This window comes from Podarcis bocagei, assembly GCF_964188305.1.
Source record: "Podarcis bocagei genome assembly, chromosome: 3".
Taxonomy (NCBI): Eukaryota; Metazoa; Chordata; class Lepidosauria; order Squamata; family Lacertidae; genus Podarcis; species Podarcis bocagei.
Window position 1 is genome coordinate 73,566,367 of NC_138127.1, and position 23,365 is coordinate 73,589,731.

The 23,365-nt window shown below is 42.8% G+C and overlaps 1 protein-coding gene across 7 annotated transcripts in view; it reads left to right on the forward strand.

Annotated features, from left to right (window-relative positions):
* Nucleotides 1-23,365, forward strand: part of DAAM2 (dishevelled associated activator of morphogenesis 2) — a 226,984-nt gene that overhangs the window by 137,980 nt on the left and 65,639 nt on the right. For all 7 annotated transcript variants that reach the window (XM_081186365.1, XM_081186362.1, XM_081186368.1 and 4 more), the window contains 9 exons: nucleotides 4,681-5,014; nucleotides 11,153-11,263; nucleotides 11,507-11,610; nucleotides 12,539-12,605; nucleotides 14,328-14,445; nucleotides 15,846-15,984; nucleotides 16,283-16,341; nucleotides 18,293-18,477; nucleotides 20,066-20,380. In XM_081186365.1, the coding sequence (XP_081042491.1) occupies nucleotides 4,681-5,014; nucleotides 11,153-11,263; nucleotides 11,507-11,610; nucleotides 12,539-12,605; nucleotides 14,328-14,445; nucleotides 15,846-15,984; nucleotides 16,283-16,341; nucleotides 18,293-18,477; nucleotides 20,066-20,380 (1,432 nt within the window). The remainder of the gene's footprint in view (nucleotides 1-4,680; nucleotides 5,015-11,152; nucleotides 11,264-11,506; nucleotides 11,611-12,538; nucleotides 12,606-14,327; nucleotides 14,446-15,845; nucleotides 15,985-16,282; nucleotides 16,342-18,292; nucleotides 18,478-20,065; nucleotides 20,381-23,365) is intronic.

Genomic DNA, 23,365 nt, shown 5'->3' on the forward strand with positions numbered 1-23,365 from the left:
ACTTAGAAGCTGCAAAGTTACCCAGCTGATGGAATCTGGGGTACCAACAGCAGTGTCTAGATCGGGGTGGGGGAGACTTGGGATCTTCCAGACATTGTCATCAGCCCCAGACAGCAATGGCTATTGGTCAGGAGTGATGGAAGCTGAGCCATCTGAAAGGTCACAGGTTTCCTATCCCTGACCCCAATGCTCATTTTCTAATGATGCCTGTTTCATTGGTGGCTAAGCTTTGCACATCATTCCAGTTACAGATAGGTAGCCGTGTTGGTCTGCCATAGTCAAAATAAAAAAAATCCTTCCAGTAGCACCTTAAAGACCAACTAAGTTAGTTCTTGGTATGAGTTTTCGTGTGCATGCACACTTCTTCAGATACACTGAAACAGAAGTTGCCAGATCCTTCTATATAGTGAGAAGGTGGGGAGGGGTATTACTCAGAAGGGTGGTGGGAATGGGAGATTGGCAGATAGCTGAGATGAGCAAGAACTAACTTAGTTGGTCTTTAAGGTGCTACTGGAAGGAATTTTTTTATTTGCACATCATTTTCATCTAAATCCTTGCAATAATAATTGCCAACTTTGGGTAGCATTTATATGGCCTGCTGACTTAATTAGAATTTGGATTGTGCATCTTCTGCCAAAGAAGGCCAACCTTTGTACTGAGGAAATCTGAATTGTGTGCTTGGAATAATTGCAGCAAAACAAGCACATCTGCAGAATCTATTCTGCTTCCAAGATCTTTTGGGATTGTGGGAGCAAAAGTTAAGATGACTGGAAAGAGCATGGGATGTGTGCATCAGTGGACATGTTGAGGTTCAAAGCTCTGGAGAAATTGTGGCGGGTGATGGGAACCCTGTGGAGTTTAGTATTTCATACAGGCTGAGGTTTAGTGACAAGGGAATAAATGGACCAGGCTGCATCATATTTATTTGATGGGCATGTTCCTTCCCAACCTACTGAAGCCCTTTATTCTTTTTAAGAAGCAGACCTGGCAGTTAAAGAGATGCTATGTTCATGGTACATGGTACAGCCTGGTTCAGTTTGTTACTTTTTCTTTATACTGAGAATCATAGATCCATTCTGTACTAAGATTTCTCTCTGGACGGTGAATAGGCCCTTTGGGATGTAAGTGTCATAATAGAATCAACTTTTGAGAGCAGCAGCTGAATGCATCCCTCAGTTAGGAAAAAAACCGAGCATACAACATAAGACACTATGTGTGCTTCAGCTTTAAGGCACAGTAACAGATTGGCCCAATTACCACATTGCTTAGGGACAAACCCACAATAAAATGAAGGAAACGATTGGAAGGAAGTGAAATTTTCCCTGTGAGTTGCCGCCATAAACAACGGGGGTTATAAAAAAAATTTCAGGCTAGAAGCATATGGGAAAGCTGTACTGTTGCTCCTGTTAGTCATCAATAGATCTTGGAGAGGCAGAGTAAAGTGAAAAAGAAAATTTTAAAAAGCTCTGCTTTGGAACAGGCAGGACCTTGAGGGATTGCAGCGGAGCTTTCGTAAAGAAAATGGAAAGGTGTCAAGAAAGCGAGTTTCCCCACCTGTTGCCAAGAAATATTTCCACCCTCTTTTTATTTTTAAGGACAGAGGAGTGCATCCTTTATTTTGGCCGAGTTTTGCCTTGTCACACTTCTGATAACCTCTGCTCTATCTGGTTGATTAAGCCTATTCTCTTGCCAAATTCAGGAAGGGCAGAGATCCAGGATTTGTTAGTGGTGTTCTTGCCTTCTCATGTAAAGGATCTTTGCTTCAGCTAGCTTGGGAAACTTTGCTTTGCCTGTGGGTAGGGCGGGAATATCCTGCCTTCCACACAGCCTCATCCTTTACTAGCAGTGCTACTTTTCATATGGAGGCCGTGGCAGGCTTTATGTACCACTTCCGCCAGCTAGTTTTGCAGTGTGTACAGGGAAGTGGTGGCCTGTCTTTCCCCCAGAACATTTTAGATTTAAAACAATTCATCCTAGTGCAGCTTTAAGGAGCAGATTAACTAGTAAACCCTGCTTCTAGGTGGGGTCTCTTGTAACTGAATACTCCTTCATACAAAACAGTTCCATGTTCTGTGCATGTAGAAAGCCAGGATATTAGGGAGAAGGTAGGACTAGAACTCCTTTTTCTGGATTTCTAGTTTTTTATGTGTGGAGTTTATTGTTTCTATTATTGAGGAACATTCAGTTATGGAAGTCCCACCTACACTCTGAAGAGGTATAACCACCAAACCCTTTTATACCACCAATCCTATAGCAATACACAGTATGTGAGAGCTAGGCTTAAGTCTACTATGCAGTGGACCAGGTGGCAGAGCAAAACTGGAGTGTCTTTTTAAAAATAAATTTATTTAATTGGTTTTTCAAATTAAAATTTTACAGTCACATATCTAACATACAACATCGAAACAAGATTCCAAAGAATTTCCTGGACTTCCCTCCTCCCCTTTGTGGGTCCTATTGTTAATCATTTCCTCCTGCATCTTTTATAATAATCCAAATCTTTTACCTCTCCATTGTGTCCAAACTTCACCATTAAACTACAAGTATTATTCCTGTCCTACTAACGATTTTAACTGTTTGCAATGGGTTTTTTAGGATAAATTATAATTTCCCCCTATTCCTTATTTAAATTTCGGTATTCTTGATTTCTGATTCTTCCGGTCATTTTAGCCATTTCAACACAATCCATCAACTTGGTCTGCCATTCTTTTCTGCAAAACTGGAGTGTCAGGCAGATGTATTGGCTTTGCTTTACACTAGCCTTCTGCAGTCATCCAGATATTTTGAATGACTAAACGCCTCTCATCCTCCAGCCAACACGGCCCAGAGGTCAGGAATTACGGGAGTTATAGTCCAAAATATCTGGAGAGCACTAGATTGGAAAAGGCTGCTCTGTGCCACAGTTAGGTCCATGGCCCCTCTCTTCTTGCTCAGGCATGCTATAAACTCCTTGTGACATCCATGCCACAAATTGGCCACAGCCTGTTTAGGTCATAGAGAAAGAACATGTAGAAAGGTTCATGCCACACACTGCATATATTGAACCTTAAAAACCAGGGCAGAAGCACAAATTCATTTAGAGGCCCAGGTAATTACCAGCACTACAGTGCAAATGCAAAGATGCTCTTTAAATGAATGAACTGTGTATTGTACACCAAAAAACTTCTGCCTTTTCTGGAGAAGAGAAATGCAAGACTAGAAATGTTCCGCTCGTTGCTTAAATCAGCTGAGGCTGGAAGTGAGTCCTGTTATTCTCAACAGATGATCACATTACTGCCATTTAACACATTTCTGTGTAACTATTTGTGGTATTTGTGTTTACTCTCAAGGCTTGCCTGCATGGACCAATTTTTAAAGGTCAGGCTTAAAGAGGCACCAAACCTCATACTGAATGTATTTTGGTTTTGCCTGGTTTCTGGACGAAACCAACTGGATGAAGTTACTAAAGGGGTAGATCATAAGACAGTCATCCAATCTAGCCCAAGTTCTACACAGACTCTCAAATGTCCTTGTTGGAGCGAAGAGAGCATACCCCAGATCCCATATTACTGGTGTATATTTTGTTTATATATATTATGGGAGCAAAAGCAAAGCTTATAAATAGTGTATATGTAATATGTTAAGGAGGCAATCCAAAACAATAGGATGTTATGGAGTTGTGTGATCTGCTGCTGCCAAGTCTCAAAACTGCAAATATGTGAATTAGATACAGTGCAACCCTATACAAGATGCAACCACTGTGCCAGAAGCACTGAAAATGTGTCGGCTCCATCCTTGGCTTGAAAGGCTTCATACTGTTGATTTCCATTTCAAAGGCACTTATCAATGAGTTATAATCATTTCTCTCTCTCTCTCTCAGAATTGAACTATTTGTTTTATTCATTACACGGCTAAAGCTATAAAGCAGGGATTGGGAACTTGTGGCTTTCCAGATGTTGTTGGATGTAGCCAGCATGGCCAGTGGTTGGGGTTGATGGGAATTGTACTCCAACCACATCTGGATATCTAGAGATTCTCTGTTGCTTATCAAAAAACGTCCACCTCTCAATTCGTAAGGGGTTTGTCCTCACTTGTTGCCAAGCACAAAGTAGTTCTTAAGCCATTCAAACCTAACCATGGACATTTTGCTTGATTGCAATGTTTGTAGTAATGAATAACACATACATCTTGGAATCCTCTGCAGCAAGCCTAGAATTAGGCTATGCAAACAGCATGTGGTAAAATTCTTCCTGGACTGCACATCATCTCAAACTGGAGATGGGAAAACGCATGAATGAATGCTTTCCCAGATAAAACAATGTGCATAGAAATTAGATGGGAAGGAAAATATTCTAGCTTAATTATTCTTCTCTGAGTTTTTCCACAAGTAGCTCCCCCCCCCCCCCGCTGCATGCAGGGGAATGTCCAGATATAGGACTTTGCTCAGATGCTATCAAAACCCTAACATGGTGCGGTAAAGAGGCAATTTTACTATTTGATCAGATGCTGATGTGACCTGGCCCTAATGTGCAAATATTTTATTTCATTCTTTATACTGCTGATGAAAAGGTTGCGAGGATCCTCAGGTTACACTTGTATATGTGTGGTTTTTTTCAGAGTAACATGATAAATTAGTTGTTCAGTTTTCTATTCCTACACACAGGGCCTTGATATTATTTCCCTCTTCTTGCCTCCGTTCAGGTTTGTGACGAGATTTATTGAGTTGGATGGCCTGACCTGCTTGCTGAACTTCCTGAAGAGCATGGACTATGAGACGTCCGAGAGCCGCATACACACATCCGTTATAGGGTGTATCAAGGCTCTGATGAACAACTCCCAGGGACGGGCACACGTCCTGGCCCATCCAGAAAGCATCAATATAATCTCTCAGAGTTTACGGACTGAGAACATAAAAACCAAGATTGCTGTGCTGGAGATCCTCGGGGCGGTTTGCTTAGTGCCTGGAGGTCACAAGAAGGTTCTGCAGGCCATGCTTCACTACCAGGTTTATGCAGCAGAGAGGACAAGATTCCAGGTAAATCGTGCATTTGGAGCAAACCATTGCAGATGCTATGTTACATTTAGAGTGGGCTCTTGATTATTTTAATGTTTATAAAGCAGAATCAGACAGAATCGGAAGACAGAAAGCTCCACTGGGAGCTTCCCCACCACAACATCACTAATTGAAACAGATACCAAGGTACTTTAGCTGTACTCGTGGCCTTTCTCTGTGTACTGTCCTCTTGATATATATTTTTTCACCTAGGATTAATGTTTTAAAATCCCACAACGTGGCTACAAGCCACACAATGAGTATAACATATAGTTAAGCACTGAAAAAGGAAGTGCCAACATGGTTGCATTCATTGATTCAGGCTGCTGGTCACGATGGCTATGCCCAGATGGGTATTAAACATCCATGTGATGTGCATCAGCTGTTTTGCACATTTGGATTGTCCCTGAAGATTCTTCTCCAAGTGAGCCATGCAGGCAAGATTACAGCTTGACTCCTGACCTGACCATTGCAAAGATTTACTGGAACTTCAGTTCTATCACAGTGTGGAATTGTGAAGCTAAATCAAGTTAAGGAACATGCTTCATCTCCTTCCCTCCCCCTATTCTGTGTAAACAGGGATGCTTATGTGGCAAATATACTGCAGTATTGCTATGTAAATAGATGTAGAAACAGGGGTGCAGTTTAGTCTAGTGATTGCTCTTTGTTTTTATAAATATATTTACCTGTGCACGCACACTTGGAATACCCCATAAATAAGGAGAGTTCGGTTTTGGCTATGGTTTATAAGCAGTACTCAAAACTTGTTTTAAGAATTGCTGTTTTGTGAGTTGGGCATTAGAAGCTTAGTGGCTAAATGCCTGTGATGTTTGGAAGGCAGTTGTCTCTGTGTGTGTGTGTGTGTGTGTGTGTGTGTGCGCGCGCGCGCGCGTGTTCGTGTGTGTGTGTGTGTGTGTGTGTGTGTGAGAGAGAGAGAGAGAGAGAAAATATAATTTATTGCCTGGTAACTAATCTGAGGAAGCCTTTCTGTAACTTGTCTTTGTTTACATTGGAGGTGGCTCGGGCTGACCTTGTGTGCTTGACAGGGATTTTTGGTCGTGCATGGCCCTGACAACATTCAATCAGAGTTTAATCCTTTGTCCCAACTTGACCGGGTTGCTATGCCAAATAAACCCATATGCTCTTGCGAGCCTAACCTCACTCACATCTCTTCTCTCTCTGTGTTGTTGTATTTTTAAAGAGACTAAGACCATCTGAAAGTAATGGGGAAGGAAAGCCATTTCTTACCCAGTACAGAGAGTAGCATGACTCTCTGTACAGAGTACAGCTGGTCCTTTGATAAGTTAATGTTAATAGCTTGCAGAAGTTTTTATGAGCCTCCAGAGAGCCAACTCACTATCTCATCCATGAATGTGTGGAATGCACAAATAATTACCCGTCAAATATTTTTGGATGGGGAAAAGAAATTAAAGATGAATGTTCTCCTCTTTGTTTTCTTAAGAGCAATGAGGACGTGCTCCTGTTTGTGTGGGGTTTTTTTCCTTCCTCTGATGCTTGCGTCATGCCAAAATGGTCTTTTCTGCAATGTTCCTTCCTAGAGGCCAGAGTTAAACTCAGGCAAGGTAACTTTGAATGCCTTCAATTCATCTTTCTCCCTTTGAATATTGGCATCAGAAGTGCTGGTGTCAGCTATAATAGATGCAATAATTCAAATCTTGAATATTCAGTCAAGGGATGAATTCTATCACTTTGGACTGTTTGTATCATTTTGAATGCTCATGTAGGTCTAAAGCAAGAATGGTGAACCTGTGGCTCTCCAATTGTTGCTGGTCTACAGCTCCCATTATCCCTGACCATTGGCCACTGCTGACTGATGCTGATGGGAGCTGGAGTCCCACCCCATCTAGAGAGCCACTGGTTCCCCATCCCTGATCTAAAGTCTAACAGTTGTAGCAAAGACAACATTTTATTACAAGCACAATGAGTGGATAATGTTATGTCCTCCTCTGCTAAGAATATTTTGAGGTAAGGATTTATCCGCTGTCCATGGTTTCATTCTGTTTCCTGCTGACCATATCTGTTAACTCCGTGTGATCTTGATGCTCATATTAAAAGAAGTCAAGAACAGGAGATTGTCATGTAGCTTCATAGCATCTTAGGTTTGATGCTTTTACTGCTGTTGCTGTTCAAAAGTATCTGCTTCCCTGCTCCTGGTGCTGGGTGCAATAAACCAAAAGCCCCAGCTTGTCCTGTTTTCTAAACTTCAGCAGGTGATTCATTTCTCTCCAAAAAACAACAACACCCCATGAATTGTAGCCAAACCCAGGTTTGGACAATATAACAAGGCAAGGCTTGTGGTTAGTTGCTTCCAGCACAGCATAGCTAGAAGAAGAGAAGGAATGAAGCAGGAACCCTGCTCACTTGTGTTAAACCACAGCCCATGTTTAACTATGGTTTAACATGACATGTGAATGCAGCCACTGAGTAGAACATACTAAAACAAGTTAAAGCATTTTAAACAGAAATGAAAAGAGCATAGGGACCTACCAGAGCAATTAAAACATCAGTTGGTGCTGTGGGTTAAACCACAGAGCCTAGGACTTGCCGATCAGAAGGTCGGCGATTCGAATCCCCATGATGGGGTGAGCTCCCGTTGCTCGGTCCCTGCTCCTGCCAACCTAGCAGTTCGAAAGCACGTCAAAGTACAAGTAGATAAATAGGTACCGCTCCGGCAGGAAGGTAAACGGTGTTTCTATGTGCTGCTCTGGTTCACCAGAAGTGGCTTAGTCATGCTGGCCACATGACCCAGAAGCTGTACGCCGGTTCCCTTGGCCAATAAAGTGAGATGAGCGCCGCAACCCCAGAGTCGGCCACGACTGGACCTAATGGTCAGGGGTCCCTTTACCTTTACTTAACATAATTGAACATCGTTAAAGGCCAGAGAAATTAATGATTTATTTATTTTTTACATTTTTAAAAGCCTAAAATGTGTAGGATGGGCCTAATTCAACTTCTTTTGGGAAGGAAATCCACAACTTGGAATATTAGTTAAGTCTCGGCCCTCTGATTGTTTTTGCTCTCTACTTTTCCTGTCTCTCTGTGATTCTGCAAGCATTCACATTATGTTTGTTCAGAAGTTATTTTCATATTCCCACTTGTTCCTTCTACCTTCATTTTTTTTTAATGTTAATGTTGTAGTTATGAGTTAATGTAAGGCCTCATCTGTCTAGAAGGAGAGAAAAAAACTCAAGTCCTTCCAATAATGTCAGAGGTGCAAGAGAGAAGCTCTGAGCTCTCCTCTCCTCACTCACATAATTTTAGAGTGGCAGATGTTGACTGCATTTGCATATGCTGAAAACTTCTGCTGAGTCCAAAGGAATAGGATTGACCATCTCTCCCACCCCCTGCCCACTTCTGTCTGTTTCTGCAGCTTGCTGAATTGGTTGCTTTTATTTGACTTGCAGTGTTTGAAGTGCTTACTCCTTTTAAAATAAAACATAATAAATAAAAAAAGAATGATGACAACTTGAAGAAATGGTCCTGGCAAATGAGAAAATATTGAATTTGGTTGAAGACCAAAATAGCTTAGGTCAGAGACAGGTTCAGATGGCGGGGAACACAAAGCTGAGTCTTGTTCTTGATTTGCCCACCAAGGAATAGAGAAGTAACATTCACAGTTTGTAGAACAGGCTTAGAGATGAAAACCTAGAGCAGAGTGGAGGTGAAATGGACTGTGTTTCAACTGAAGCTAGTGCATTAATGTCCCAGAACAACTCAAATCTGTTTAATAATATTAAGTCTTAAAAGACACCAGTCCAGCTCTAAATTAACTTTCCCCACTGACTTCATATGGGGGCATCGTCTATCATGCATGTCTCTACTGCTTCCAGTAGCAACTCTTAGGGATACTTCTAAAATCCACTGTCTTCAGGTCTCTCCCTGGATTTTTTGAATTTCAAATAGGGATTTGGGTGATGGTAGCATAATTAGTTTGGCTCACATTTTATTGCGATCCCACCTAATTATCACTTCCCAGACCAATGTGTGAATTGAAATGCAGTTATCCTTCAAAATTCACGCTTCTCAAAATTTTGCAATTGCAGGGCACCAACATTTGCAAAATATATAAGGGGAAATTGTGAGCAAAAGTGTGTGTGTTAGTAAAGATATGTAGACAAATACTTTGTTAGGTGATCCCCCGCCCCTGGAAAAATATGTGTGTAGAAGCAGAGTGCTAGATAGAGTCTCCAGAGGTAAAACATGCTCCTTTGAGGATCCCATTATGGAAGTATGTGAACTCAAATTTATTGTAGGCCCCTGGCTTTTTGCTGCCCCCCCCCCCCCGCTATCATAACCATTGGCTGCCTTGTCCCAACTTCCAAGTTTCAAGCGTGACAGAAAAGCAACTATGGATCAGTATCAATCCTGTCCAGCAGCAAGGGGTGAAGGAACTTATTAAGCAGGAAGGAAGAATCCTTACTCAGCATATCTGGTCTTTGTTGTCAAATTAGCTGACTCTATGCTAAGAGCAATTTGATTTAGTGCTTCTGCGCAGCCGGTTGATCTTTGAAGGGTGCACACTGTGAATCTGTAACAGTCTTCTGAAAGTAATGAAGGGTGAAAGTGCATGTAGAGAGGAATGGGGCTGTACTTTAAGCATCTCCATGCATACACACCCAACCACTTGTGAGAAGGACTTGCCCAGTGAACAGGTTCCAGTATGTGTATAGGGAATCCATGTGATTGGGACACCCACACAATCAAGTTTCCTGGTCACGTGTAGCCCCCTATTCATGGGCAGGAGGTCATGTGTTGGGATGTGTGTGTGTGTGTGTGTGTGTGTGTGTGAGAGAGAGAGAGAGAGAGAGAGAGAGAGATGTGATATTCTGCTGAGTTACAGCCCATATCCCATCAAACATCCTGCTTTAAAAAATATTGGATTCTGTATCATTAATTACACATTAGCTATGAAGAACAACTCTAGAAAATGGTCAAGTAGACAAATCTATAATGTCAGCGACAAGACGTCTGCGATGGTTGCGGCATAGCCTCATGGTCTCAACTGTTCACTGTTACTAAGCTACTCCAGTGAGGAGGAGGAGGAATTGGCCTAAAGAATAGCATCTGCATAAACCAGCACTAATCCAATAGAAAGCAGTGATTTCTGTAGGTATGGTACTCCACCACTAGGAGCAACAATAAAAACAGATAACTTTCACAATGCAAAATTTCACAGCACTTAAGACCTTATTTTCTTTGGTAGTTTTGCCTCATGTTTCTGTCTTTCATGAAGTGAGGCATGAAGATCATGTTCAGCTCCAATGTAATGCCGTGCATAAATATTAGTGCAATTAATGAACTGAATAATTTTAGTTGGTTTTATCTTTCTTGGCATTGATTTATAATATGTATAGTAATCCTAAGAGCGACCCAGGGCAGCATTTCTTGCTGATCGCTATTTAGCTTTTTATTTTCCCACCCATTATCAACAGTTGGAAAAACCATTATGGCCCCATGTGTACTATGCATTTAAAAAAGTATCATACCACTTCAAACTATCATGGTTTCCCTCAAAGAATTCTGGGACCTGTATTTCATCAATTCTGCTGAGGAGATAATTCCCAGACTTCCTTGGGAAGAGGACATAACTGTTTGAAAATTCTAGCTCTTTGAAGGGAATGGGGCATTGTGTCCTTGATCTGTTACATTTAAATGTAGTTCTATATTATTGATAATTTTGTAAACAAAAAGTTAACACATTGTTAGAAGAGACCTGTGCCAGGTCAAATTTGTCGCACAGGGCAGACATTCCCCATCCCTTTTTTATATTGTGGTGTTTCAAAGTTCTTGTTTTCATATTTTGTTATAATTTGGTTTGTTGTTTTATAAGCCATCATGGGAATCCAACTGATGGCTTTAATATTCCAAGCTTCAACAAGCAAATAATGTAAAGCAGAAAATACGTTTTTGAACCATTTTAGGTTATCAAGCAGAAATGTTTGTCTTGCATTCATAAGCTTCTCTCATAGCCTCTCTTCACTCTCTTCTAATTATTTAAACAATAACTTGTGCTCTGTGTGTTTCTGGGCAGGAGCTATAATGAAATTCAGCATTACAGTGGTAGAGAGTGCATTATTTTCTCTTGCTCTTCATTTGCAGTCATTACTCAATGAGCTCGACCGGAGCCTGGGGCGATATCGAGATGAAGTGAATCTCAAAACTGCCATCATGTCCTTTATTAATGCTGTTTTGAATGCAGGTACTGGTGAGGTAAGTCTTTAACAGAGTTCGTTGCATTATGTGGGTTTGGTTTTATTATATGTATATTTTATTATTTGTAAGCCACTTTGAGCATGTCTTTTTAAAAAGTAGGGTATCTATCCCCTAGCTCGGTGGTGAAGCACAGTGGGATAGCTGATAGGAACAACAGGAACTGATGAATAGCAGTTATTGGAATCAGCCTGATCCCCTCCCCTCTGATGACTTGATCTATTTTTTTTCCTTTTCCTTTAGGACAATTTGGAATTTCGATTGCACCTACGATATGAGTTTTTAATGCTGGGCATTCAACCTGTTATTGACAAGCTCAGAGGACATGAAAATGCAACGCTGGATAGGTGAGCCATATATGCTGGGAAAATATGAGGCTGTTGTGTACTCAATATCCAGTGATGGACAAATTCCCCTTGGCTTGATGTTGACAATTCACACATACACATACTGAGCAAATGTATTCAGATAGATAGCCGTGTTGGTCTGATGCAGTTGAAATAAATAAAAAAATGTCTAGTAGACGCTTAGAGACCAACTAAGTTTGTTCTGGGTATAAGCTTTCGTGTGCATGCACATTTTTTCAGATAGTGAGCAAATGTATATTCCAGTACAGGTAATTTCTGGAGTTCGGGCAACATTACTATTGATAGCTACACCTTGGATTTCACAAGCAGCAGAGTCTACTCTGAGATGTTGTATCCATATGTCATACTGATGGGAGGGTCAATCAACATGGATTGAAGGCCCACAGACTCTGTAGTGCAAAGCTTGGAATCTTAAGTGACTGGATGTGATCCCAACAAACACATGTCCAATGCACATCTACTGTAAACTCTCTGCACATTCACTTTTAAATTATCTGTATGCACACCTTAGTTCATTTCAGGGATGTTGTTTCACTGTAAATGTTGTTTGACTACAATTACCATCATCCCAACTTGCCATGCTGGCTGAAGCTGATGGGAGTTGTCAATTGTTGTCTGTTCTAACAGCTTCTCGGTAGGTCCCACTCCCAATTCTCATTATGTATTTATCATTTATTTTGGATTTAAAGTTCAACAAGCATTGAAATACTTTATTCTGTGGGAAGCATAACATTGTGAAAGTCAAAACTTAATATAAGCTCATCAGACCAAGTTGAATTAAGGGAAAGGTAGCCCTTTCCCTTTTTATCCTTTCTTTCAGCGGAAAACAGTCTTTCCCCATTCACCCAGCTTGCACTATTGCAAGCAAGAGGTGGATTGTATGACTTTATTTTATTCTGTCTTCTAGGCACTTAGATTTCTTTGAGATGGTAAGAAATGAAGATGACTTGGAACTTGCAAAGAGGTTCGAAGTGGTGAGTGTTTCTCTGGAAAGGCTTTTTTATTTTTTAAAAAAAGTCAGAAAAGCTTTCCTGTTTGCTTTGGCTGTTTAGTATAAATTTATATGATTCCCCCCCTCCCATTTTTCCATGTGGTGAGGATCTGATTTTCTCACAACTAAAGAGATATGGGTTGCTCTGTTTCTTATTTACAGTGCAGACGAAAAAAAGCAGTCAGCAATGTTGACTGGTGGCACTGGATGAATTTAGATGATGTCAGGATTCTGTCTCTCAACTTCATGGCACCAAATACTTAAAGCTCCTCTGTCTAGTTGCTGTTTCTTCACCTGTTTGTAATGTGGTTGCCTGTTCCAAGTATTTAGCAAATGTACTGGAGAGCCATAACAGGCTTGGACTTGGATGTTGTGGAAGCTACTGGCTTGGCTCATCAGATTGGTCCCCTTCCATCTGTTGCTGTTGCTTTTTCCCTGTCTTTTGGACCTATAGTCCGCCTACATTCTGGAGTCTTGTTTTCTAGATTATCTTGGACTTTACTCACTTAGAGCTGGAAGATGCTCCTTTGTGGGATAAATTGAATGTCCCTACAAGCTAGATGTTTGGAGTGACACTGCTCCGGTCTCATACTCTCTTGACTCGATGATGTAAGCTTCTGTTATTTAACCATACATGGAGCTTCTAAATTCAGCACCATCAATTATAGAGTCCCAGTGGACAGCTCCCTGCTCTTTGAGCCAAGCACCTGCCCCAGATTAGCTCTTGAGTTTCCAGTGAAGCTCTTTTTTTTCTTTTTACAAGCAACAAATAGCACACCAAAACAACAACGTATGGTGCTTTCATGATTTCAGTCAACACTATAGCTATGGAATTATACTGCTTTTATTGCTTGTCCCTTAGGTTTAAGGTGGGTTTTTTTTAAATTGCAGAAGCAATATAATTTTTTGATGCACGTAAACCTTTCCTGTTGTCAGCTATAAAGCATTTATTCCATATAGAAAAAGACTGGTTGTGTAGAACCACACAGGGCAGTTCTCATGGGGTGTAACAGGATTTGTATCCCCCCCCCCCATCCTTCCAAAATTTATCTGCCGGGTCGGAGTAGCACCACTAAAAGTCAGGTTCCTCCTCTCTCAGGCAAGTGGAGTAGCACGACATATTGCAGTGAGGAACTAGCTCCTTCAGTACTATGGACTGAGCTGAATTGACCTTCAAAATCTCAGTGTTCAGTGATACAAAAATGCTACCTCTTGTGTTCAGCATGCAGCTCATTCTCATATACACACACCACTTGGTGCTGCTGATAGCAAGGTGTTATTAAGTGCACTTGTACCATCCCCGTGTGGATGAGATGGTTGGACAGTGTTATAGAAGCGACCAACATGAATTTGACAAAACTCTGTGAGGCAGTGGAAGACAGGAGTGCCTGGCGTGCTCTGGTCCATGGGGTCACGAAGAGTCGGACACGAACTAATCAACTAAACAACAACAACAACAACCATCCCCATGTCTTGCCTTGTAAACCATATTCTGTCCCTAATTGCCTTAGACTTAATTTGTCATCAAAGTAACCCATCACTGCCAAGATTCCTTCCCCCTCTTTTTCAGTTTGAAGCATATCTTCACAAATGGTGGTGTGCATTTCAGTCCTTCTGAGGTTTTAATACTAGATGCCTCATAGGATTTCAAAACTAGGAGATTTCTCTTTTACTCTGCACCTTCCCATGTTTCATTTTGCTATAGGCACATATTGACACAAAGAGCGCCTCACAGATGTTTGAGATGATCAAGAAGAGGTTGAAGCACACAGATGCTTATCCATATTTACTATCTGTACTCCAGCACTGCTTGCAAATGCCTTGTGAGTATATTTCTTCTCCCTGTGGGTACTGCAGAATTCCCTGACTGGGAAGATTTTCTGAATGACAGAAGTATGGCTTGTTGAATTCTTACCTTTCTGGAGCTTTAGAGAATTGGGCTCCCCTATAGTGGAACTCTAGTCAATCCACTCTTTTTTTCCTGAGCCCTACTTTCCATTGTGTTGTTTAGTGAGAAACCTAGCCAAGTCCATTCATATGAAAGTCTCTAATATGACCATTGAAAATATTCTTGAAAGTATTTGAGGATTGGCTGGTGAAAGAAGCCAGATGAGTTATCCAGTATGAGTAGGTGCTTAGTATACAGCAAGGGTGAGGAATCTCAAGCCTAGGGTCTGAATGAGACCCTCCAGGCCTCTCTGTCCAGTCCTTGGGACTTTCCTAAAGCCACACCCCTCACTAGACTTGCACTGCACTCTCTTTGAGTGCTTTTGTTTGACTGGAGCATGTCCTTATGATAATGCCTCTTGCATGCTTGCACGAGGGATTTCTCATATTTCTTCTTATTCTTCTTTGTTTCCACTTAAGGTCTCCAAACATGAAGCAGCCACTTCTTTAAAAAGTAGTAGATGGATGCTGTCCAACTGGAAACCAAATCCTTCTTGATTAAATTATTGTTTATTAAGAAAGGCAAGAAAGGACATTTGTGCTCAGGGTCTGAGAAACAGGTGCCACCTTTAATTGACACAGAATGAAGTTTTTTTTTTTTAAAAAAGAGAAAACTCTTGTTGCTATTAAGTGGGAATTTCACAGAAAAGGCTTGGTTTTTGCTTGGCACCGCATGGGAATGGATAAGTAGAAAGTTCCCATGCCTTAATTAGAAAATCAAATTAGTAATTTCTCTTTGAGGCATATGATACAAATATGGGGATTGAAAGCCATCTGATTGAATGGCCTAGTAATAGCAGATTAGTTGCTTCCAATCAGTACAGTTAGGCAAAGGCTTGGTGTAGGATTAATATCCGCCAGGAATATTTGGTCATCTTTTCCACTGAAGTAGAAATTTGATTTCAGTAGCAAATATGAGATTCCTTATCCACTATAGCTGGTTTCAGAAATTAGGTTTGAACACAAGATAAAGGAGCTGGTGCGCATCTCCACAAAGTTCTCTTTCAAAGTGAATTCATTGAAGCCCCGAACTAGATAGTATTGATTTTTGTGGAGATATGGTTAGGATTGCACTGCTGCTTCCTCTTCCTGCCTTATGATCACATCCAGTGTGGCTCTGAAGGGAACTCACTAAAATAATGAATGGCTGAAGTAACCACAATAGGAACCAAGTCATCAAGAAGGGCTCAGTCTTAGCATTCAATGAAAATTTGCAGGGATTTTCATCAAAGCCATTTATCTAGATGCACCTCCTCACTGACATTTGTCGTTGCAGATAAACGAAATGGGGGGACGTTTCAACAATGGCAGCTGTTAGACAGGATACTGCAGCAAATTGTTCTTCAGGATGAGCGAGGGGATGATCCTGATATAGCTCCTTTGGAGAACTTCAATGTCAAGAACATCATTAAAATGTAAGAAGCATGCTAACTGCCAATAGCCGAATATTATGCAGCATGTTAAGGACAAGGCCTGCTTTTATATGACATTTCATCAGCATGGAGATAACCGTTCTTTGTGGATAAATGTCACCTTCTCATCTGGTACAATTTGCATTCACATTGAGAATGTTAATTTTACCTTAGTAGGTTAGTAATAGTATTGAGAATGAATCCCACCAGAAATTAGCTGGTTTTTTCTATTCTCCTAGGAATATTTGTATTTAATTACTTGGGTATAGATCTAAGCTGATCTGGCTTTATCTCCATTCAGGTTGGTAAATGAGAATGAAGTGAAACAGTGGAGAGATCAGGCAGAGAAATTCCGAAAAGGTATGTGGCCATCTTATACTCTGGATAATAGAGAGGGAATCTGATTGAACCACAGATCTCCAAGCAGTGGAGTGAATGACAGGGTTCTAGGGATGCATGATTGTGTAGGCCACTATTGTTCCTGTTTTATAGATGTGAATTGTGGCTAAAGGATAGGTGACTTAACCCAGTTGCCTACTGGGTGAGCTAGCATTTGAATGCAAATCTGATTCTGACATTTTGATAAAGCTTCCAGTTTTTGGGATGTCTCCTCATTAGAAAACACCTGCTGATTCTCTTCAAAAACTGTACCTGCATCTATATCATAGGTGGGTAACCTGTGGCCATCCAGATATTGTTCGACTCCAGCTCCCGTCAACCCCAGCCAAAATAGCCAGTGGTCAGGGATGAGACAAACTGTGATCCAACACCTGGAGAGCTACAGGTTACCTTCTAGTTTTAATGCAACTCCACAAACCAAGTGTCAAGCCTGCCTCAGGTCCCAGCTCACAAAGGACCAACGCCAGTGTCTCTTTATATACAGAAACGTTTATTGAAGTTCATTGTCCGTTTCACAGCAGAGGCGCGCAGCCTCACGTCCGTAACGCTAGACCGCCGAAGTCCCCTCTGAGTCAGTCCCTCCCCTGCACCAGTTCAAGAAGCTTGCGCTGCTCCACCTCTTCCTTTCTCTCCTTTTCCGCAGGGTCTTCCTGCCCGCTGGGGTTTCGCCCCTCCTGGATTCCCCTGACGCTGAATCCCCAGACTGCTCTCCCTCCCTCCTGCGGGCTTTGGGACCTGGCTCCTCCTCCGGGCTCCCTGTTCTTCCGCGCGCCTGCACATTTGAACTTGGCGCGCGCGCCCAACTTCTAACCTTCCTCTTGACAGTTACGCTACTCCCCTCAGTGCTCCCCTCCCCTTCCGGGAGGATGGCTTGCTCTGATCTCCCCTCCCTTTCTGCTGCCGGAGTTGCTTCCCCTGTCACACTGGAACCTCCTCCCCCTTCGCTGCGCTCTGGGGGGAAGCTGGTCCTGACTCCCAGCTGCCACTTTGGGATCCCCTGCTGGCCCCTTGCCCTCGCTGCGTCCCCCCTGGGACTCCCCTTGTCCTGCCCACAGGCGCCCCCTCTTGGGAATCCTCAGATTCGCTGGAGAGGCTCATGGAATCCTCTGACCCACTGCCATCCTCTTCCTCGGCGTCCTGGGATTCTTCCCCATCGCTCTCCATCTCCTGCCTCCCCTGTGCCTCTGTCCCTGAACCCCTGACACCAAGTAATAATAATAATAATAATAATTTATTATTTATACCCCGCCCATCTGGCCGGGCCTCCCCAGCCACTCTGGGCGGCTTCCAAAAGAATATCAAAGTACTATAATACATCAAACATTAAAAGCTTCCCGAAACAGGGCTGCCTTCAGATGTCTTCTAAAAGCCGTTTATAATCATAGAATCATAGAATTGTAATGTTGGAAGGAACCCTCAGGATCATCTAATCCATGGGTTGGCAAACTAAGGCCCAGGGGCTGGATCCGGCCCAACTGCCTTCTCAATCCGGCCCGTGGAGGGTCCAGGAATCACCGTGTTTTTACATGAGTAGAATGTGTCCTTTTATTTAAAATGCATCTCTGGGTTATTTGTGGGGGCATAGGAATCTGTACATTCCCCCCCTTCAAAATATAGTCCAGCCCCCCCACAAGGTCTGAGGGAAAGTGGACTGGCCCCCTGCTGAAAAAGTTTGCTGACCCCTGTAATCCAACCACCTGCAATGCAGGAATATGCAGCTGTCCCATACAAGAATCAAACCTTGGTGTTATCAGCACCACAATCTAACCAACTGAGCTATCAAGAATCAGCCTTTAGAATGTCTGGAAGTTTACAATTATGTTTCTTGCCCATTGTTCCCTTTATTCATGGCTTTTGACTGAGTAGCTTGTCTGAAATCATTCATCGCACTTTGGTCTTCTTTCCATGGCAGAGCATGCTGAGCTGATGAGTAGGCTAGAGAAGAAAGAAAGGGAATGTGAGATAAAGACCCAGGAGAAAGATGAAATGATGAAGACGCTGAATAAAATGAAGGACAAACTGCAAAAGGAATCTCTGGAGCTACGTCAAACCCGGGACCAAATGACCGACCTTGTAACACAACTCAATGAGTTCTCGGTAGGATACAGAGATTTTTCTTCTCCTTCCATAGCATGCACAAACACAAGAGATACAGTGAAGTTCTAATTTTGTACATCTGCCCTTTGCAAGTTTGCAAGTAGTTATACCCTTGCTGAAAGGTTTGTAAGTCCTCTGATAAAGAAAATAGAATCAGTAGCCACACATCAAATGCTTTCCGTTATTTTATTTTGCTCATCGCTTCAGTTTTACCGTAGTTTATTCTTTGTGGGATTATGCATGTGTTATGCTGTACAATATGCAGGTGGCACTGTGGGTTAAACCACAGAGCCTAGGGCTTGCCAATCAGATGGTTGGCGGTTCAAATCCCCCGCGATGGGGTGAGCTCCTGTTGTTCGGTCCCTGCTTCTGCCAACCTAGCAGTTCGAAAGCACGCAGTGCAAGTAGATAACTAGGTATCGCTCCGGTGTGAAGGTAAATGGCGTTTCCGTGCGCTGCTCTGGTTCGTCAGAAAGCAGCTTAGTCATGCTGGCCACATGACCCAGAAGCTGTATGCTGGCTCCCTCGGCCAATAAAGTGAGATGAGTGCCGCAACCCCAGAGTCGTCCGCGACTGGACCTAATGGTCAGGGGTCCCTTTACCTATACCTATGCTGTACCATAAGGTAAGTGCTGTGTTTAGTTGTAAGTAACCCCAACTCTCTCTGCCCATTGATCTGTCTTGGGGTGTCTCCAGCCTGCTCTAATGCATAGGAGGCTAACCTGTGCCCCTGCACCCACAACAGCAGGATGGAACAGAACAGACTTTGCTAGGTGCCTGAATGATAACAGAGATGGTGCCAGAGAAATGGATATGAAGGGGGAGTTCCATATTTGGACACTACCTTAAAAAATCCCTCTCCCCAGCAGCCATTTGCCTGATGTAAGAATTCAGAATGTTCCTGCTGTTGTAGGATGGAATAGAGCTCCCATGTGAGGTCTGACATCCTGTTATATTTGCTGTTAGTCTGTGTTAGCTTTAAAGCCTGACCAGAAGTTCTGCAGTGGACAATTTTTGAGGAACCTTGAGAAGTCGAAAGCACATCTTTGAGGATGGCAGCAGGGGAAATATAACAAAAACATTGCAGAGGTGAAGACCGTACCAGAAGAGTATCAGCAGAGGCTTCTGCCTTATGTTTTTTCAAAACTTGTTTTGCTGCATCCATGTTCCCTCCCCTCCACTGACGCCTCCCTGAAGAGTCCTACATCTTGGGAGGCCTTGTGGGGAGGATAAGGCCACTGAGCTGCTATGCTCTGCCTCCATGGTCCAAGGCAGCAATGTTCCTGAAAACCAAGGGAGGGAGAGTTCTCTCGTCCTCAGGTCCCACTTACAGGTTTCCCATGGGCATCTGGTTGGCCACTGTGATGGCAAGTTGTTGTACTAGGTGGGCCATTGGCATGACCCAGGACTGAGAAGCACTGACATTGTGGCAAACATAGATAGACAAAGGGAAAAGGATTTTGCCAAAATTCTTTCCTGCTGCCTTTCAAAATGCCAGAACTGCCCCTTTCACACGCAAAACATCTGGCCTGAGAATGGACCTGTTTTTGACGCAACACTAATCAGAATGTTCTCTTCTTATTTCCAGCAAGGGGGCAGCATTTCCTTCCCTCCCCCTCCTCAGCTACCTCCTGGTGGCCCGTTTGCCTCTTCTCTACAAGCTCCGGAGGTTTTGCCGCCACCTCCACCACCACTTCCGTTCTCCAGCTGCCCCCCTCCGCCCGCTCCACCTCCTCCCCCAGGAGGACCTCCTCCACCTCCCGGAGCACCGCCTTTCTTCAACATGGGCATGCCTCCCCTTTCCTCCGCCACCACCTTCAGCGGCACTGGCAGTCTGAAGAAGAAATCAACCCCACAGCCGTCTCATCCGCTGAAGTCCTTCAACTGGGCCAAGCTGAGTGAGGTAAGGGGAAGGAGAGCCATTCTGTGTAGACCTTGTGACTGTTGCTTAGGTTTACCGGATATTTGCCTGAGAAGGAATTTCTAGCTGAATAACCTTCAGGCACAAAATGTTGTGGGTGAGCGTACAGGTGCTCACTGAAAGACCTTGGCAATTGTATTAATTTTATATTTAGCATCTTTGGATTGCTCTATATTTTAAAAGAGGTGTTGATGGATTTTGGATTGAGTGACATTTGGACTCGACCTACACACACACACATGCACACATGCCAGTCAGGAAGGAGTAGTTCCATTATAAGTGGAGTCTCACATTCCAGCCTAGCTGATAATGGGCTTTGCTCCTGGCTCCACCCTTCCTTCTGGCAAGCATACCCTTCTGAAGGTGAGAGCATATTACTTAAAGCCTGGATGCATTTGAGCATGCCCAGGAACATCATTTCCTGACCAAGAGTTGATGAGATTTGAAGTTCTGCAAATCTCCCAGTCAAATTCATTACATTTGGTGGTTCTAGAAACTTAATCTTTCATACTCCCGACAAGAAAGAGAATATGCTCAAGTGCCCCAAGGTTTTAAAGATAAAGTGTAAAATGCTTCTCCTTCCTTCCTCATTATTCATGGCCCCTCTTTGAAAGGACCAGGTTGATTCAGATGTGTGAAACGCTGAATAGTTGCAGGGATGATTTCTAAGAAAAAATGCAATATTGATGACAGCTTATGCATTATGTAATCATGCTTGAATACAATTGCCCTATTCTCTCCCAACCCTGGTAAAACTCTTCATAGCACATCCTTCTGGAGGAGTCTCCAGACTAATTTTTTGCGTGGCACATTCATTCTGTCCAAGATCTGTAACCTCTCCCACCCCTATATTCCCTCCTACCCCTGTTTCTCTCTTGGCATTGTTGTTTTCTTTTTTAAAAAAGAAAAGAAAAAACACACAGATTGAACAGCGTCTGTGTTGAATTTGGGTGACTGCCTAGAAATCCACACTCTTTTTTAGACTCCAAGTCACTCAGGACTCAACTCAGGCATTTGGAATGAGTGTCCTGGGACCTCTGGAATGCCACAAGAATTTTCTCTCTCTCTCTCTCTCTCTCCCCCCCCCTCCAATTTCTTTTAAAATAAGATGAAGTGAAGTATTTGCTGCTCCGCCTGTGCTTGTCTGTCAGAGCCACGTGGGGCTGTGGGAGAGAATGTAAGACAGGGATTTATTTTCATTTTCAGAACACAGGACTTAGTGCTTCGAAGGAAAGATGTAACAACTACACAAACACACACACTAGTGGGAGGGGAAAATAAAGTAGAGAGAGACACACAGGTGTTTCTCTTTAGCATGCAGCCACCACAGACTTATCCTCCCCTCTGGTTAAGAGTGGAGGCAGCTGTGCTAATAAATGGGGGCTTCAGAGGTGAATGCAAATGCTATTTGGGGGCCTGCAAGAATAGTATTGGGAGGATATGATAAGCGTTTGCCATGATTAATATTTCTGGTTAGTGAATGCTTTTCTGTTTCCAGAGGTGGTGGTTCTTTAGCTTTAACTAGAAAGCTATCACATTCTATTCTTTGTGTTGTATTTTGTACATGGCATGTGCTGTGGGGTGTTTATTTTTAATGTTGTGGGAGGGAATTTATTTCATCCCCTCACTGTCCCATCTGAAGTGGCACAGGCCTACAGCATCACATGATGCTGCCCTTCAACTCACACAGCTTGTTTTTCCCTTTAAAGTGGTGGGCTGATTTTAGTTCAGGTTGTTTGATTGCTCTCTAGTCACGTTCTTATAAGAGGCCTTGAGACCCCACCATCACCACAGAGCAAAGAATGCCATGTGAAAAATTCATGATCAATTACTCTTTCTCTCTCCTTGTACCCCTTTCCTTTACCTAAATCGGAACACGCATAACACCCAGAGCTGTTGCTTTCCTGGGGAGGGAGGACAATACTGTTGTTTTCCCCATGAGGGGCAGTTTTTTGGGGGGGCAACTTAGATGGAGGAGAGAGTACTGAAGAAAGGGATAAGGTAACCCTTCTCCTAGATCAGGGTTTCCCTAATGCGGGTCTCCAGCTGTTTTTAGACTACCATTCCTATCATCCCTGACCACTAGTTGTAGTCCAAAAACAATTGGAGACCCGAGTTTGGGAAACCTTTTCTTAGATCTTCAGCTGTGAGCAATGGAGGGAGGGGGGTTCTTTCTGCAGTTGCATTTCAGTCAAAGCAAAAATGTAGGAAGATCCAATCTGAGGGTTGTATTCTGTGTTGCACTATGGTGATCATTATACAGTATTAGCACAAGGGTTGCTCCTTGCACAACAGAGCATTCTCCCCTTCTCCTGCTCCTCACCCTGAACATCCTGTAGATCTGATCTGGGCTTCCCCCCAACTCTTCAGAACAGATTTAGGGATGGTGGTAGGCCTGTTGTGCCATTCCTCACCCTTGCTCTAATGCAACTATTTAGTTGCATACTGCCCACAGATCTGAAGCACAGCATGTAGTTTGGCCCTCACAAATATTAACTTAAACTCTGGTTCAGCCTTTGGTCCACCAGCCCATCTTCTATGACCAGTAAAAATAAGAGAGTAGTGTCACACCATATGGCATCTGGCAGATGTCTATTCCAGTTCCTACTGGCTATTCCAAGGAATTAATTGAGATTGTGCAGCCTAAAAGGAACAATAATAACTGATGAAGAAATCTGGATTTCGCAGTGGGAGGCCTAACTTTTTACAATGTAGGGTTGCAGGACTTTATTAGGGTCACTGTTTAACAAAGGAGGAAAATACAGCTGTATTGTTTATCTTAAAGATGTGGAAATGTTTTTCAGTTCTTGTTGTCAAGCTGTTCAATTTACATCACTCTTGGGCCGCAAGAGGAAGACTTCAAAAAGAGCTGGGGTGAAGGATGCTTTTGTTTCCAGGGAGAAAACTGCAACAACTCACTAATTTCCCTTGACACCCTTACTTTTGTTACATTAACTCAGTCAGAAA